Raw genomic sequence first — 19,805 nt, 5'->3', positions numbered from 1 at the left:
GTATCTCAATATTATCTTCTCTCGCTGTTACACTTTTATTAATCTGAATATTCTTGATAAAAATAAAAAAAATATATTACTTTTCAATTTATTAATAACAAATTTTTAAAAAGCTTTATATTGTATTATTTTATACTTTCTTGCTTTTAATATAGTTCATAATTTATTATATAAATAATAATAATTGAATCTTGTGATCAATCTTTCCGAATCGCACTAATAGATGGCGCCTTTCATATGATTTTCTGATAAAATAATTAAATTCCGAGAATGTGTGTGTGTGTGTGTGTGTGTGTGTGTGTGTGTGTGTGTGTGTGTGTGTGTGTGTGTGTGTGTGTGTGTGTGTGTGTGTGTGTGTGTGTGTGTCTTCGAAATGTAACATAGACAACATAGAGTATTTTATTAAAAAGAAAAATGCACGTTTCAGTGAAACGCGAAAAGAAAGAAATGAACATGAATAAAGTAAAACTTTATTTTTTTAAAAATATTGAAAAACTAAAAATTCTATGTAATACACATTCGAAAAATACATTCATCCTCCTTAAAATTTCAATATTAAAAAATTCCAATAAAAAATGTGGCAAAAAAGGAAGAATTTAAATAAAAATATCAGAAAAAAAAACGATCATAAAAAATAAATAATCTGAACTTAAAAAGAATTCAGAACCAGACAACCACAGAGAAAAGATTTCCCATCAACAAACGCAAAATTGAGAAATTGTGTCACACAAACGTTTCCTTATAGAAAAAGATTCCGCTGTTGGCCGTCGATACGGAAGATAATGTTGTCGAACTCTGTTTTTCTGTATCACTCTGTTCTTCGATGCCGAACTTGGCCTCTCTGAGTTCGACGATCGGCGAATCTGTACGTCCCACAAACTGCGAGTCATCTAATAGTTCTGTTACACTTATCCCAGTCTCATTCTGAGGGCCGATAACAAACCTACTTCTTGGATACTGTGGTATTTTGAGAAGACAAACTAATGGACAGCAACCATTCAAAAGAAGAAAAACTCCTATTCCAATAAAATACCACCTGCTTATGATTGGAAAAGGCCTTGGGTCGATGGACGCTATCATGAATGCAATACCCAGGATGAGACTGACCATTCCGTAACTGTACAGAAACACGTCTATGCAGAGATTTTTACCTGCAATACAAAAATAAACTAACTTTTTCATGCACAACGAGTATACTTAGCCATATAAAACCGACATTAAAAATAAGAAATTACGTGTTTCAGTGACAAGGTTGAAAGAAAAAAAAATTGTACCTCTATAAAAGTGATTCAGTCAAATGTTTAAACCCTAAATACTTAAAAAAAACCCAGCGAGAGTAATCTCCTCAAAACTTTCTAACATACTGAAACAGTCCCCGTTTCCCAGTACTGATAAAACATTTACAGCCAGCTGTATCGTCGCTGTGACTTACTGAACTCCTCGAGATAGCCAGATGTTGGATCTTTTCACCTGGGTGGTCTCGCATTTGTTCATTAGCGACTACAGTGAAAGATCACATGTGGGAATTTCTCGTCCAAGAGATATTGAAAGTACCTTCAAAGAGAAAGGGGTGTCCAAGCATCTGGATGCTAAATGTTTCTCATTGTGAAAGGGCTACGATAACTCCGTGTTCCAGAATAGTCAGTTATGAAACACTTCCCACGACCCACTTATGCCGCTGAGGGAGCATATTCTTGAACCCCGATTAGCCGAAAGAGAGCTCAAATAACAATGTAAATTAAGAGGCGGAGATCGTCGCCGAAATGAAGTGCGGAGTGAGTTTCAAGATAAATCTTCGACTGTTGAGTCTCCTACTACAGGTGTAAATAACTATTTATTTAACCAAGATTAGAAGAAGTTGTTCTTGTGTATATATAGGGCTGTAAAATAAAGAATTGTCTGGAAATTCTGCTTCGTTATTTGATCTAATAACGAGTTAATGTATTTTAATGTCTAGATCAAGACATTAAAATACATTCTAATAAAGACATTTCCCTCCCCCCGCATAAAATTATGGATCTTCACTTCCCTCGTAAAATTATGGTCAGGTCGCGAATGCTCTGCAAGACATTAACGAACAACAACCATGAAATATTGCTCTTAATCGGGAATTTACAGTTTTTTAATGAATCTATATGCGGTGAATAGAACCCAAAAATCAAATATGTGATTTAGATGCGATTTTTTCTACCGACTATTAACTTAGACACAAATGTCTAAATTCCATATATTTAAATCGTTACGTTTCTGAGATATCACATTTACATCATTGAAAGTGCAGACCGACAAATGGTCAAACCTTTGAGCGATAGGGTCCCAAATATGATAAATGTCTATACTCCCGATATTAAATCTACGCTTTAGATTTTATCTATCTAATTCTCATTATTTTGTAGTTGTCGTGCTAGTTTACATTCGGACAGTTAGATTTCCTCTCTATGAATCTCACTCAAGATTTCATAGAAATCGACTCATTTGATGGAAATATTTGCCAAATTTAACCTGTCTAGCTCGATGCATTTCTGAGAAGTTGTATTCAGAAACAGACAGATAAACGCAACACCCCCCAAAAAAATGTATTTTTTGAACTCAGAGAAGTCTAAAGAGTGGGGATACACCAAAATCTTGAATTCGAATTTTTTGACGATTACAATACATTTTCTATACTCGTATAGGAAGTGGTTAAAATGGAATGCTTCTACAATAAATATATTATTGACTAAATGACTTAGATCCAATAATAATATTATTAAATACCATATAAAAGCACTGGCTTGAATCAAATAATGGTACAAAAAAACATATAATTGAGCAGATGGCTTAAATCAAATAGTTAGGCACAAAATACAGAATTTCTGAAAAGTCGTTTATAAAATTTCAGTGTTAATTATAGATACTGAAATAAGTCATTAATGCAATATAATAAGTGGTACTTCGAACATATTATTTTCTGCTCCCTTATGACATTCTTCTTTAGAAAGTGACACAAAAGTGTTGTTAAAAAGAGTGACATGTTAGGCACTCTAAGCAACTAAGCTCGATTCCTTGCTTTCAGACCGCTACGCCACTGTAGAGTAATACACAACTGCGTCAATAACAAAATCACTAGCCGTACGCTGCATGGTAGGCGGAATAGCAAATGGAAACCAGCACAAAAGACTTCAGTGTTACTTAAAATATGTGGTCAAAGTGTTTGTCATCTAAAGCAATACAGGTTTCGCATGTTACAAATGATTTGTTTTTGTAATTTTCTGTTACGTTAAACCTGAATTTTTATTTAATTTTTTTTTCTACTTCACTGACAGAGTCTATAGTGCTCTCCATTTGCTCGCTTATATTGCAAAATATGACTTGGTTTTTGTATGCATAACCAATCTTCAAAGCTTGTAAGCGAACTTTTGCAACACCCTTTACAACTATACAATGAATATATATTAAGCAAACTATCCAAATTGTTGCACTTTAATTATAAATAAAGAAATGGAGTTAATTATAGTATAATCTTACTCCGATTAAATTTGTTAAATCAAAAGTTTGCAAAATACATATACTATCAAATGGAATAAAGCGAATGCTTTGAAAAAAGAATTATTGTGTGAGTACCTCTAATCAGAAGATGGTTGAATATGCATTCAAGCAAATAACGTAAATTGAATATTGGTACACTAGTTTACAAAACTTGCAAGTGACAGTAATCGAATTCTGGCGCTAAAAATATACTGTTAGCCAAATGACGTAAATCGAATATTATTACTGAATAGCCCTTAGCTTAATCCCTTGCTTGATATCTTATTAAATGATATATTCTGTTTTATATTATTGATATTTTATTGATTTAATTAAAAATTAGAAATAGATAATCACTTCAGTTATTTCTGGATTCCGTATAAGTTGTGCTCTAAAGCCAGCCAGTCAAATTTCCTGCGAATAGATTTCGTTCAAAATTTGATAGAAATCTACAAATATTTTATGAAGGTCACATACCAAATTTCATCTGTCAAGTTCAAAATGTTTTTCAGTCATGTCAGACATTTTTATTTTCTCGTATACGTAGTATAGAGAATCGTCAAAAAATTCGAACTCGAGATTTTGGCGAATCTACAAGTTTCAGACTTCCCTGTATCAGAAAAACGTATTTTTGGAAAATGTCCGTCTGTCTGTCTGTGACAAAGATAACTCAAAAACAATTTGAGCTAGACGGTTGAAATTTGATATATAGTCATTTTTTCAGATTAAAAATTTTCAATAAAATCTGTTCGGGGAAGTTCATCTGTTCAAATATAAGCTAACACAAACATTACATGACAAAGACAGCTAGATATAAAAAATTCAGTTCACAAATTTAACATCTATAGTATAGACACTTGCCAAATTTTGAGCCAAATCCGACCACAGATTGACTGGCTGGCGGTTTGTATTTTCAGAAACATGTAAATACAATATCTCAAAAATGCAATGATTTAAATTTTGTATGTGATTTTACAACTACAAATGCACTTTGATGTGAATCTTTGTTTCAATCGGTTAAGAACAACATTTCTAAAACACAAATTCGGTTTTCGGATACTATTAATGTATGTCAGGGGTTCATCGCCAAAAAATTCACCAAAGATGTTATAGATTTAGTAGAAATGTTGAATTCACGCCAAATGTAAATATTTCATAACTATTGTACGCCAATACTATGTAAGGTGAGTATGCGAGAAAGTTTAGGAAAGACCACTCCCGCTGGTTTTCCTTGTTTCTTGAAGTTTAGTCTATAACTTCGAAATCACTTCTCTTTGTGAAAGTGTGCTCACAGACAAACAATGTATTTTTCGAACTCAAATATCTGAAACATGGAGATTTCGGATTTTTTTGCAGATTGCCGTACTTTTTCTTTCAATACTTCGTTTTCGAGAAAGTAAAATCAGATTGAAGAATCAAACTATAACAGCAATTGCTTGTGAATTTTGGATTCCGGTATGGATATGAAGATGACTTTTGGTTTTCTGAGAAATCATAAGCTTTTATCTGTAAAATTATCATTCCGTAAAGCATTTATTAAATAAATAGTTTAGAGTTGTTTTTTTTTTAATTTTTAAAACGTTATCAAATATTGAGGATGATTCATAATCATTTCTACAAACTTCTGCTCACCTAAACAAAATCATATTTGGCTTCTATCTACTTAATACTACCATAAGCATATATACCATATCTACTCATGAATTAGATTTTCAGGGGTATTGATATTCAAATTCGGCACTTTGATCACTCATTTCATTGTTTCGATGTATAAAATTTGGATATTTATATTTCGATCTTTCTTAATTGACACAATATTTCTTATCTAGAAGGTATTCGAACCGTGGTAAATGGCTTAATTTGAAATAAATCCACACTAAAGATCTTCAAAATTTAGTCCCGAATCTCGTAAAAGGACGATTCTTATGACAAACTAATATAGGTAGTTTCCAGATATAAAGCAACAAATACCGATATATTAAAAATTTTTAACCAAGGAGGACGGATTGGGCTTCAGAAACCCGAGGACTTTAAAAAAACACATCAAATGATTTTTCAGTGGACAAATTTCTAGTAGCTTTATTCAAGATCATTTGGAAACTGATCACACGCATTTCAGGAATATCTCCATTTTTCTAATTCAGAAAAAAAGATATCTGGGCCTCTAAAATTCTATACTTTAGATGAATAAAATTTCGTGCGCAGGTTTAACATCTAGTTTTTATTATTTAACAGTAATTGAGTTTACTTGTATTCGAACAGCTAGGCAAATAGACTTCATGTGAAAAGATTTTGATACAAAAATATTTAATAGAAATCTAAAAAATTGATGTAGACCATATACCAGATTTCGCCTATCTAGCTCAAAACATTTTTCAGCTTTGTAGTTCACCTTCAGATAGGCATAATGAAAAAAATGCGTCTTTCGAACTGAGATAAGTATGACACGTGGAGATATGTCAAAATCATGAACTCGAATTGTTTGACGATTACACTATTTCCTCTATATACTTCGTATATGAGAACATAAAAATGTCTAGGCTTCACGCTACGCTCTAGTAGCTCATGTATGCTCCCTCTTTTTAGCTTTGGATTGCATCGAAGAGGTTCACAAGCAAGTTTTATTTGGAGTTTAGTAATATAAAATATTTTGTTATCAATAAATAGTAATCTGAATGTCAATCTTTTATTTTTGGATTTTTATTGTTCAATAATCTTTGAAATTCTTTTATAAAGACGTTTTGCTTAAACTATTTTTTAAATGTGCAATTTTAAAAATGATTTTAGCTGAAAATTATTCCTTTATATTTTATATGCAATGCTTTTGTGCGCCTAACGCTTTCTACATCATAAATAGGATTTTCATCGTCTTTTTTTTAAGAAACATGTTCTCTTGAAGGACATCTAATAAGTGCTTGGAAAGAAGGTCTTCAGAAGTCAACGAAATATCTGAATGAGTAAAAGGAAAAAAAGTAGCATTAAATCTTTACGCTCCTATAGCAAATCTAGATCAAAATTCTGAGCAATGCATCATTTTCACATTCTTGTCAGGTAACACTTGTTATAAAAGTCACATAACAGAAAAGTGCTCACATTAATTACTTTCTCGTATACGTAGTATAGAGAAACTAGAGTAATGGTCAAAAAATTCAAACCTCCATGAGTTCGAGAAACATTTTTGGGAAAGTCTGTCTGTGCCAAAGATAACTCAAACACTGTGAGCAGGACGGATGAAAGTTGGCTATATTCTTATACCAAATTTATAAATTTGATACAAATCGAAGCACAATTGAGCTTTGCACAATTCCATTCAGATTTAGTTTAGATCAGTTATATTAACGTCCCGTTATAAAGCAAGACTAGGACTATTTTGGGACTGACCTCGTAATTTTGAACCACGATCAGATGACGAGAACAACACCTGAGCTGGCACCCTCCTCTCCGCAACACACAACGCCAGCGAGATGACGTTTGGCCCTGACGGATTTAACGTGCAACAGACCCTCTTACACGACGGTTCTTCGGTGGGATCGGGTCTCGAACCTGAAACCCTACTGCCCCAAGCCGAGGCCACCGTGGCCCAATTCCATTTAGAGGAAGGCCGTCTGTTCGGTTGCTTGAATATAAGTTAACTGTATTACTACAAAACAAAAAGAGCTAGCCGAATAAAATACAGTAAACAGATTTAATATCTATAAGGTAAACACCTATCAAATTTTGAACCAAATCCAACAAAAAGTTGACCATTTGTCGATTTGTACTATCAAAAACATGTAAACGCAATATTCTAAAGTGCACTCACTCAAATATATCAAATCTGGTATGTGATTTTGGGAATACAAGTGCCATAATTTTTTTCTTTAATCAATTGGGAAAACACACCTAAAACACAAATTCGATTTTTAGATACTATTAACAACATGCCAAGGATTGATCGTCAAAAATCTCGCCAAGGATCACAAGATAAATTCAGAAAAAATGTCAAAATTCACGCCAAAGATTAAAGTGGTCACGCCAAAGATTAACATTTTGTAACTATTATACACCAGTGCCATACAAAGCATTCTGTGCGATAACACCTTTAAAGGATTCTCGGGGATAACACCTTTGAAGGATTCTCGGGGATAACACCTTTGAAGGATTCTCGGGGATAACACCTTTGAAGGATTCTCGGGGATAACACCTTTGAAGGATTCTCGGGGATAACACCTTTGAAGGATTCTCGGGGATAACACCTTTGAAGGATTCTCGGGGATAACACCTTTGAAGGATTCTCGGGGATAACACCTTTGAAGGATTCTCGGGGATAACACCTTTATCAGAATGTGTAAGAAATTTTGGCGGGACCAAAATTTCGCCGTTATTAAGAATTATAGAAAACCAATAATTCCTAATAATATATAATTCCTAATATATATAAAACCAATAATTCTTCAGCACTAAAAGGAATTTTTACACTCAAATAGATACAATTATGTTTCTTACATTTAGAGTTCCAAATGAAGGGGGGAGTAGGGCTGCAAACTAAAGCATTTCAACAGAGGTAAAGCGAACGCAGAGCCATTGAAAGATCTAGTAAAACGTAAGCATGGACGAAGCTGGAAAAATAAATGGCCTAGGCCCCACTTTAGTCATATTATTAAAGCATTCATTAATTAGCCTAGAATAAATTAGCATTATAACACACTACCATTTCGAGTTTCTATGCATTGAGGTCGAATTATTAAGAACTCAAAATCCCACAGAAGAACGCACAGAAGCTCCCAAAAACAAGTAAATTGATCTAAAAAGTAGAAAACCAAAAACGCTGTACCCAATTTGAAAAAAAAAATGTTTTTTTTAAACAAGCTATTTTGGAAAAATTTTAATAATTTCAAAAACCCTACCCCAACAATCTATGTTCAGCCGATAACATTTCAGATACAGGGTATATGTGATATCCGATTCAAAATTCAATCTGATTACGCCAAATAGAAATCTCAAAAATTCTCGCTTTTATGAGAATTTAAAGGAATAAACGGTATGCATAATTTTTGGAACATGCTTTCAGAACTGGCTTGCTATTTCTGAATCTCAATCCGATAACGAAGCATATACTTGAACCTGGTGTATCGTCGTAATATATAATGTGTGTGTGTGTGTGTGTGTGTGTGTGTGTGTGTGTGTGTGTGTGTGTGTGTGTGTGTGTGTTTCCAATATATATTCTCTGTGTTTCAAATATATATTTGAAATACAGAGCATTTAACCCTTTATTTATTACATAAAAAGCGCAACTCCTTCAATCGAATTTTTGAAACTTAATTAAATCATTTTTATGGATGAATTCATGAAATTTTCTTCTAAAATTTATAATTTAAATAAACATAATGAAATGTATGCTTATTATGTAATTCCCAATTGAGTTCAATAAATTTGAAGAGATAAAATAGTAAATTAATGATATGAATTATTACATATTGAATATATTAAAAAGATCAGTAATCACTTTCTAGTATTTTATATAAATCCTGACAATGAAAATGGGAGTGAACACTAATAAAAAGAAATTATTAAAGCAATGAAAAAATTTAAAGTAATTACTCGCCACTCTTCAACTTCGCTCTCCATCCCCGATGCTATCCTAGAATCAAGCATATCCTCAAATAAATGGGGTTTCCTGGGGGGTTGATTCCCACCCTCCAGACGACAAAAGTAAATGGAGATAAATGGTTTCCAAAATATCATGAACAAGAGGAAACTTACTTCCAAATTTAAAAAATAAATAAATATTTTAGCATTAGCTAAGATTCAGAAGAATTCGTTTCATAATTTTAATTTTACGGCAGGAATGAAAAATTAAAACATGAAATTAAAAAAGCCTTAAATTAAATAAAACCTTTCTTAAAACCGTTAAGTCTTTCTTTTCATTTTCCCCCCATCAGATATCACTTGACGCTCCATTATTATTTTAAAAAAATAGTGCAGGGTTAACACGCGAAATGTGTAGGTATTCCAGGCGATCAGCTAACCGAGAGATGAATAGTAATTTCTGTTACTTGAAAAAGGAAAACAAACCTGGAAGCTATTCATTAGAGTTTCCACAAATGTTATGTCTGAAAGTAGAATTAACAAATAATATTATTTTAAAAACATTTGAAGTTAATTAAAACTTTTCTTTTCCTTCCATCATCAAGTGCAATATAAATACTTTCTATGACGTAATGAAAATTTTCATCGAATATTTCGAACAATACTGGCAAAACAAACTTCAAGTCTCATCATTCAGGTGATTCCACGACGTGCTGCCATCTGTTGGTAAAAATCGAGTAAATCTAATAGAATTTAAAGTAGGTCTGGAGGGGATGAAAGAAATGAAATAAAAATTTATTTTACCACTATACCCCCGAAAATGTTGTGAAATATAATAAGAAAAAAACTAATAAATTCAATCAATCATGTTATATATTTATTTCATGGCTTTAAAATCTCAACTAGAAGTGAAAATCGATTTTCTTTACAATAATTGTTTTTTAATTTACAAATTTCTACCATTAGCTGTTAAATATCCGACTTCTAAAGAGATAAAATTTATTTTATCAAAGTTAGTTCATAAGTTGCAAATAATTTACTTTGTAAAATAGACAAAGGTGGTTGTAATTGCTTAATTCATCATCATTTATTTCGATAAAAATAAAATTTCTCTTAAGAAATAAATTCAATTTTTAATATTCTAAGGTTCAAAAGTTGATAATTGCTTTTACATACAATCTGATAGATTCTTATTGAATACATTAGTCAGGAAGAATTTAAAACATTTCGTTACTCATGTGTTTCTTCAAAGTAAATAACTACTTCAGTTTGAAGAAGGCCAAGAATAACGATTTATTATTATTATTATATTGGGTCTTTGGAGAGTTGAAGGTACTACAAAGCAAAAGATTTGATAATCTTTGCGGAAAAACAGTCTGAAATTATTAAAATTGCTTTCTTTTTTTTGGTCAAAATACGTTGTGGAATATATTTTGTAAATGCAATATATTATATAAAGAAAATAAGTCTATTTATATTCAAAATAGTGTTTCGTATGACGTATAGCCAGGCAAGTAACATGTACTTATAATAAAAATGGCTATACTGAATTTGTGACAGATTACAGCACCCCCAGCGACAAAATAAGGAAGTAAAAACAAATGAAAAAATAAAGGAGATCGATCGAAAGATCTAGTTAGAAAAATATATACCATACTATAATAAAAACGTAGGAATACGTTTCGTGGAGTTTTCTGTGAAACTGGAGGAGATATTTGCGATTAAAATTATTATATTTTTTTTCGAGTTTTGAAAAAAGGATTTAACCTTGAAATTGAAAAATGTATTCTCCGGTATTATCATATAATTTTTCCAACTTAAGCAATGACAAGATGAAATTTAAATAATAATGAAAATAAACAAATGCATTAAAATATTTGAAAAACGCAGAGGGAGGGGGGGGGATTTGCAGCTACATTTTTCATTTTAGGGCGAATCCCTTCCCAAGTCACGGGAAATTCATAATTTTAATCACAATCACCACCACCAGTTTTACAGATAACTAACTCCATAAAACTTTTTTTTGTGTGTGTTTTTATCATAGTAGAGCATATATTTTATTAATTGGACTTTTGAGACGATCTCCTTTAATTTTTTTATAATTTCCTTATTTAGTCGATAAGGGTATTGTAACTGTCTCACTAAATTACACATAGTCGCTTTACTATAGATACAAGTTACCTGCCCTCATATATGAGATGCCGTTTTGAATTTAAAGGGCTTAAAAGCACTTTACCGATCAACCTAGTTATATAAGGGTGAATGTTTTTAATATGTCCTTTATGCACATCTGCAGCTTTTTGTTAGATCTTGATGAAATTTGATACACTTGAATTTCAATATAAGAAGGAAGTTGAAATGACATGAGCGTGTTCTGCTTCCTAAAAAAACACATATCTCAAATAAAACGCACCACCCAGACTTCTCAAGAAAATCTATTAAAAAAATCAAAGCCAAGCATACCCACCCACCTTCCTTCCACTACACAGGCTCTTCTCATCATATTGTGGTGGTAACATCATAAGCCAGATAACTTCTGGAGAAGAGTGTACACTTTTGTCTTGTGGCTTTGTTACTCGGCTATGAACTCTAACGTTGCGAGTTCGAATCTCAAACATTCACAATATCATATAAAAAAAACATTCACCCTCAACGGCAGCGGCGAATTTCGCCAATCGTTTCCTCAGACGTCGCCAATGGCGGCCAAAAATCACAGAAGTCACTTTCAATTTTTCAAAGCTCAAATGTTTATTGAAAATGGGTACTTAAAAAAGTAAGCAGATTTTTTGTGTTTCACAGCTGTATCTTCCAAAAAAATATCCCAGAAAATATTTTTACGTTATCTTAAAACGTAATAAAGCTACTTCCTTAATGGTATCAGTTATTTATGTATAATTTCTCATTTATTTTAATAACTTTTTGAAATGTATTGTAAACTTAATCTGTAGCAGTGTTTTTACTGTTATGATGAAATTCAGACTAATTTAATTATTCCATCAAATCATTCCGTTGCGAGCTTTTGCAAGTATTAGGAATAAAAAGATTTTTTCATAGGCAGAAATTCTGAAACAGGATTTTAACGTCCGCTTTTATTTCGCAGTATATACACTTTTTAAAGTGCAGGCTCAGCAATTACTAAAAGGCAAACTACATTATTAAATTCGCATTTTTCAGTTTTATTAAATAATACGATGAAATTTCAAGTAAATGCATTCCATATTGATAGTTCAATGATCAAGAAAGCCAATATTCCAAAAAGAGTAAGTTTCTAAAAAAATAATCAGTAAAAAAGTTCTTGAATTGATACATGGGTTGAATTCTAGTTTAATGTGCCCCTAATTCTGTCGCCAATATGGTAACCCAAAAAAGCAAGTGAAATAATTTTCCTAGTAACCCTAATCCTAACTTGTTTACACTTTTTTTTTTTCGCTTGTTGAATTGTACATCTACAAGAGTAATTTTCTAAAAAACGAGAATTTAAAAAAAATCGGCAAATAAACATCCATTAAAGAATTTCATTAAATTAGGTTTTATAATTGAAAGTATTATTACTGCTAATAAAACATTCAGTGTTATTTTTAAAGTGAACTGTGAAAAGATAATATTTATCCTTTTGCAATTCTTTTCGAATTGTGTTATTCTCATTAAAATCGTGTTTACAAATTTTGTCAGAACAGAAGAAAAAAAAAAAGAAAAAAAAAACTAAAAACATCTACTTGAGCTTTTTGAAGCATTTGTCTTTGAGTTTTTCATTTTAATATTATTTTACCATTCTTTGCGATTGCTTGTTTTTTCGTGGATTTCCCGCATTTATCTGATATGTGTGAATGTTCAATAATCCTTTGTTTGATTATTGGAATAATCAGAAATATTATGAAAGGATTTTATATTTGTGAATCCGATGTCTACATTTCGAAATATATATGGCTACAACAGAATAACGTTTACATCACTAAAAAATTCTGCTTGCTTCTCTCTCTCTCGAAATCTTTTCCAGTTCAAATGAAGAATTGGCTGCATCGAGTAAGTGTATTTATTCCTTCAAATTTCTTCTTAAGAAAAGCATCAACCTATAGTAGAGAAGCTATTAGGAACGCATGTTTTCATTTTTCGTTGTGCTGTTATTGTTATTCCCAGAATCCTTAAGTTTAATTAGCTAGCGAAGCTATTCGATTCCAGCTCCCGCTGCTAGCGAAGCAGTAAGGTTTTTTTTTTTTTTTTTTTTTCCTAATGAAAAAAATTCATCCCGTTGCTGTCTTCAGATACCGAAGGCATTTCTTGTTCGAATTTTATTGTCTAAAGTTTAGACTGGCTCAGCCGGTTTACAAAAGTTCGTTATTCTAAATTCAAAGGAAAGTCAAAGATAGAGATTCAAAAACAAATGTTCTTAAAAAAAGCAATCGGAATAAATAAATCTCATAATTTTGTTAAAAATGGTACAGTATTGTTTATATAGTCAGCCATCTTGATTGGCGACTTTTGGCATCCTTAACGAAATAAGGGGCTCACTAAACTACCTAGTTTACTTGTTTAGTACCAATATAGCATCTTCTAATTTCAGTGGAACTGAAATATTTAGACTGTTCTTATTATATTAATGTTGGATCGAATATTCTCATACCTGAAATTTCTTTGTATTCCTCCTTTACTCAGATGTGTTTAAAAGTATTTTTTTTAAATCGCCTAGTAAGAAACTGGCAAATTTAGAAAAATGCAATAGCTTGGCAATGGTATGCAATTTAGCTATCAGCAAAAAATTGTGAATGTAGATACAGCAATCATAAATAATTTAATCGAAGGTTAATCTGGAATACAAGCTTTTAATAATTTTAAAAGGCGAAAGATTATGGATCGGTATAGGAAAATCTTTTTTTATCGAACCCACTGGAGTGATCTACTCGAAACTTTCCAAAATTCGACATAATCTGGAGTTCGACTTTTTTTTTTTTTTTTTTTTTTTTTTATGATTTCTATGCGTCCTCTATACTTCTGTTGTTGTTGTTTCTTATGGCACTTGCCATGGACAAGCCCGCTGTTACGAAGACAGCGATTTAAGTCGGTGGGGGAGCGTCTCTTGTTTATATAGTAGCCCCAACTAGGGCCAAGAGTATGACTTTGCGTCACTCATTCATCACGCATCACTCATTCGCTTGCACAACCCCTTTTTACAGGAGGGCACACTCACACATCTCACAGATAGAACAACGGAAGAACAACGGAAGAACAACCATGCCCAAACGGGGGCTTTTCCTTAAAAACTTAGTTTTTGGTATAAAACCAGGATATTTCCAAAACTTTCCCAGCAAAAGGATCTGAGTCAAGAAATCCTATCCTGGACTGAAACAAATTTTATATTTTTCCGGAAAAAAAAGCATCGGATTAGCTAATGCAAATATACGCTTACGATCTTCTTTTTCACATTATCCATCGTTGTTTGGTGTGGCGAGAGTTCAGTAATCAGCTTTGTAGTAAAGCAAAGGAAATTGTGTGACCATTTGAGAGAAGTCAATCTTCTCATTGAATGATTTGAATTTGCGATATATGGCAATGACTTAAATTTTGGTCTAAATGTTTTATGCTAAAGTCAATGCATCCAGCTTATTGCGATTTATTGTAGACACACTTGGATATACAGAGAAACAAAAATTCAACTTCTTTTATAGATTTGTGCAATAATTGGATAAATATCTGGTAAATAAACCATTTGCTAAATTTAATTGATCTAACTTGATGCATTTCTGCGGTTCTCGTGTTCACAATCACAACGACAAACTTCCACAAAGCAGATTTTGTCCAAAATTGGATAAGTCACGTATTGTTTTCAGGCAAATATCATGCATCGAATTTCATCAGCTTTGCTTGTTACATTCTTGTATAAGTAGTATAGAGAGAGTATAGAAATCGTGACTCGAGATTTTGACGAATCTCCTCGTTTAGACCACCCTGAGATCGAAAAACACATTTTTGGAAAATGTCCGTCTGTCTCTATGTGAAATAGATAAATAAAAAACGCTAAGATCTAGACTATTGAAATTTGATATACCGTCTTTGCAACACATTTGCTGGTTGCCTTCCAATTTTGAGTAAAATCTGATCAGAGGAAGTCCGTCTGTCCGAATATAAGTTAACAGGATAATTACAAAACAAAGACAGCTGGATAGATAAATTTCGGTACAAAAATTTAACATGTATAGTGTAGACATCTGCCACATTTTAGGCCAAATCCAACAAAGGATTGACTGTCAATTTGTACTTTCAGAAATAAGTAGACACAATAATTCAAGAAAACCGTGACTTAAATGCATCAAATTTGGTAAGGGATTTTGTGACAACAAGTACAGTTTTATATCAATTTTTTTTTTCGGTTTTTCAAATCTTCAATTGGTTGAGATAAATATGTCTAAAACACAAATTCGATTTTTAAATACTATTAACTTATGCGAGGAATTAATTACCAAGGATGGCACGATAGATTCTGTAAAAATGCTAACTTCACGCAAAAAGTCAATATTTTGTAATTAATGTAAGCCAATGTCATATAAGGCAGTTTCTAGCATGACAAATTTATTATAAAGTATACTAGAAAGTTTTGGTGACACAATTTTTGTTGGTTTTTGAATCATCATGTTCTTAGAGGAAAATTCCAAAACGTTTGTTCTCTAAATTCAAGCTGGACTATAATGTGGAGATTTGTCAAGACTTTGAGATCGAATTTTTTAACGATTGGAATATTTTTTCGTTGCACATTTCGTACGTGAGATTATTATAATATATATTAAAAAGTTAATCTACATTTCACAAAAACTATTCATAGAAAATCGCTGCATACAATATCAATGAAAATATATAGTACATCTAAGTGTCATAGAATTGATACACCTCGGAAGACAACAATTTAAAAAATAATTTGATTATTGTTATAAAAATAGCATTTAAATTTATTCTGTAATATAATACTAACTGGCTGCATCGTTCGGAAATTATGGTCAAAGTAAAAAAAAAACTATTTGATTAAAACAAAAGGTTGAAATCATATTTACTTACCACACATGATGAATTGCAGCGCTAATGCCAGCAGATAGAACTGCAGTATGGACATTTAAGTTTTACTACATGCTTGGCTAACTGTAATGAGAAAATCTCAATTAACTAAAGTTGTTATTATTTCTAAAATCAATTCAATCAAATTCAAAATAATAATTTTTTTTTCTTTACATGCCAACTAAGGTTTTCTTCAATTCAGTCATGTCATAGAAAACGAACCAACTATTGTTGCCAATTATTTAAATAAAGGATGTGCAGGATTTTAAAACTTATTTTGCTTAAATAACGTCAGTCTGGAACTTCAGAAAGTTCCGCAGTTTGCAATTGATTGTAAGAAATTTTGAATGAGGCATAAGAGCTTCACAGAAAGGGTATTGAAGCATTAATGAAATTCTATAATGCGACCATCCATGCCAGAGTAAATAAATTATTCATTAATCAATTTTGTATCCTACTTCTACAGAGAGTGTTCGCTGTTAAGTTTTCAGTTTCTGAATTGAAAACCTCTAGGTTCAAAACTTGATTCGATCGAATATCTGCTGTATATATGGTCTGGTGTATGTTTAAATATAATGTTGAAAGTTATATATTTTCTCACTGGTTTTGGCGCGGAAATTTGGGAGACAAGGTGTTGATTCAAGTGTTGGTCTCATCCTTTGGCAGCTATACAAAATGAAGATAATGTAACAAAAACGCCATTGAGTTACTTCATAAATAGGAGGTTTAGATAATTGATCTAAAATCAAATTATACTGCTCCAATTGGGAGTTCAATGCCATAACTAATCTCAGAAAATTAAAAATAATCTGTAATAAGAACTCGCGAATATGTGAGTTGGTTGGTACAAACTAGGCATTACATCTGGATTTGTCACTATTCTGGAGTGCATCCAAAATCTGAAATTTCTATCAATCAGTTGCATAACGTCCAATTCTTATTTAATCAAAAATATTTTTCGATTCCTTAGTTAATAACTTCCAATATTCAGCTTGCATCTATTCATCGAATATCATAGCAGAACCCTGATGGTTTGGTGGTAAAGTCTGTGCTTCGGAATTGCAATGTCATAGGTTCGGAATCTGATTCCACCATAATTTGCAACTTGTTTGGTACGCAGAAATTTATCATTGTTGATCAAATATCCTCATATTGATATTGAATGAAAAAAAGGGTATCGTCTTCGTTATCTGCCCAAAAATTACTATTACGAACGCCACTCGAAAATAATTTCGTCTAATTTCAAAACTTGATGTTGAGCCATCTAAATCCATTATAGTGACTGGTACTGATGCCAATTACATTACAGCCAATTGGATTGGTGCCAATGGCCTAGCATCTTGACTAAAGTTTTAACTATTCTATTTTCTCTATAATTTGGTTAGAAAGCGTGTTTTGCTTACTCTGCCAAATTAGTGCGATGATATTTTATGTATTCTAAAGGTAGAAATATCCTTAATTAGCTAGAGTTTTGAAATCGGCTGTATTTGTGTTTTCTATAAATCTATACTTTTTAAAATATTTTCATTGCTTAGTTATTTAATCAATTAATATAATTAAATTCAGTGTTGATACCAATCCTATCCTATTCCTACCGGTGTTGACACCAATACACTAAAACTGATTTCAAGATTTAAAATTATTTATAAAAATATTAAAAAGCTTTAAAATAAAAAGTAAAAAAAAAAAAATTAAAAATTCTACTTTTTAGAAACATTTATGAAAGTGTATTTTTAAAAACTATTTTTATTATTATTATTTTTTTTTGTTTATTTGTTTTTCTTCAACTGGTTAAGTGAAATTTTTCTTATTTTGTTTAGTGAATAAAGAACAATTTAGTGAACAGAACAGTTAGTGAACAAAGAAGAATTTCAGGAACAGTTATTTAATTATTTCTAAGTTTCACTTTTCACAATACAAACACAAAAATACACGATATTCACTGAGAATAAATCTAATAGTGACCCCTAAGAGGATCATGGGAAATAAGCCTTGATTTTAACAAGGTAACGCCATCGATTATATCAAAAAAAGAAGGTAGTAGAGTTAATGCAGACTCTACAAAATACAAAAAGATTATCTTACTCTTAAATGAATCACATTTCTGGCTACTTACCTTGCAGTTCCTGTATATGAAATCCTAGAATAACACAATATAACAATCCATAATATTTGCATGAAATTCATCTCTTCTTTTATTCGCTTATTTTTCATTTAAAATCGTTTGCATAGTAAAAATATTCATAAAACTCATAATTCAATACGAATTTATCTTTCTCTTGAAACAAAGAAAATGAAACTTGAAATAATACCCAACTGGGAAAAAAATGATTCTAAAATGAAATTTGATAAAAAGAGAAAATTATCTGTAATTGGTTTTCAAAACAAGAACTGCGATTAGCTATCAAAGATTATTATTGTTCTGGTTTAATCAAACTTGTGATTGTGCATTAGATTAAAATAGAAATAACTTTGTTCTAAATGTTTTATTCCTGTTTTGGGTTTGTTCGAATCAAGCCCAAAACTTTTCCTATGTAACGATGCTCTGATTAGGATTGTAAAAGAAACTTTGATTTAATTTTCTTTTTAAAGATTTTAATGGATTCAAAATTATTTTTTAAAGTATATAAATATTTGCATTTAATGAGATAATTTAATTTTTTATAAGCATGCAAAGTTAAAAGTTGCAAAAAGATTACGCATTTTTATTTGAATAGGCTCGAATGCATGGCCCTTGTATAATATATCCCGTTAATATCATTAAAGATATCGAGATCTTAAGTCCCCACAATTTTGAAAGGGAGAAGGATGCTTAGGCAGTTGTCTACTTTTCATGGATGATATTCTGGCAGTGCTGTCACCATAGAAGTTAAAACAATGGAGTGGTTGAATTAAATATCACGAGGTAGCCATCAAGCACATTAAATAAACACATATGACATTAATCAAATACATAGTCGCATACTTATATTCGCTAAAATAGCATGCTCCGTTTTTAAATTATCGAATTAATATATAAGCAAATAGAAGTTTCTGAAGGAATTTGGTCCAAATTTTGATAGCTATTTATGAATTTAGTTATTTTAATTTTTAAACATTATTCACCTAGATTTGAATTTTTTTAGTTATAAAAGTCACATATGTAATAGCGGTCAAACAAACTTCATAGGCGAATTTCTTACACATCTGTTATTTTAGTATAAGGTCCACAAGTTACATTCACCTAGATCTTTATACATTTAAGTCATCCTGCTTAAGAATAGATAGATTTAATTTCAACCATTGAGTGTGATTTTCGCAGAACTTTTCATCAGGCGAATTTCTTACACATCTATTATTTTGGTATAAAATACACAAATTACATTCATCTAGGTCATTATACTTTTATGTTATCCTACTCAAGAATAAACAGAAATAATTTCAACCAGTGGGACTGATTTTCCCGCAACTTTTTATCAGGCGATTTTCTTACACAACTATTATTTTGGTATAAAGTCCACAAAGTTACATTCATCTTGATATTATACTTTTAAGTTATCCTGCTCAAAAATAGAGAGACATCATTTCAACCAGTGGGACTGATTTTCCTGAAACTTTTTATCATGCTACCGGATAAAGATTTTGCCTCTGCTTTCCCCTCCTCTTCGTTTAAAAATTGTGAGTCTTGGACAAGATGGTGAACATCACAA

The 19,805-nt window shown here is 31.5% G+C and overlaps 1 protein-coding gene across 2 annotated transcripts; it reads right to left on the bottom strand.

The window, feature by feature from the left end:
- Positions 1 to 454: 454 nt before the first annotated feature.
- Positions 455 to 18,400, bottom strand: LOC129969351 (uncharacterized). Of its 2 annotated transcripts, none has more exons than XM_056083891.1 (3): positions 18,233 to 18,400; positions 16,120 to 16,200; positions 455 to 1,151 (listed from the first exon to the last, which is right to left on the bottom strand). In XM_056083891.1, exons 2-3 carry the CDS (start codon positions 16,172 to 16,174, stop codon positions 724 to 726), a joined length of 483 nt encoding a protein of 160 aa, XP_055939866.1. In that variant the 5' UTR covers positions 16,175 to 16,200; positions 18,233 to 18,400; the 3' UTR covers positions 455 to 723. The 2 variants fall into 2 exon arrangements, with proteins under 2 accessions (XP_055939866.1, XP_055939868.1); XM_056083893.1 differs by lacking the exon at positions 18,233 to 18,400 and adding an exon at positions 16,291 to 16,356.
- Positions 18,401 to 19,805: the final 1,405 nt, after the last annotated feature.

Source organism: Argiope bruennichi, chromosome 5 (assembly GCF_947563725.1).
Source record: "Argiope bruennichi chromosome 5, qqArgBrue1.1, whole genome shotgun sequence".
NCBI classification, from domain to species: domain Eukaryota; kingdom Metazoa; phylum Arthropoda; class Arachnida; order Araneae; family Araneidae; genus Argiope; species Argiope bruennichi.
Note: the sequence above shows the minus strand (reverse complement) of the source record. Positions and strands in the feature narration are given on the sequence as shown.

Bases quoted from the DNA above. Each gene is read 5' to 3' on its own strand.
- LOC129969351 (XM_056083891.1), bottom strand. From the start codon at position 16,174: ATGTCCATACTGCAGTTCTATCTGCTGGCATTAGCGCTGCAATTCATC. The intron at 1,152-16,119 runs GTAAGTAAATAT...TTTGTATTGCAG, and splicing joins GCTGCAATTCATCATGTGTG to GTAAAAATCTCTGCATAGAC.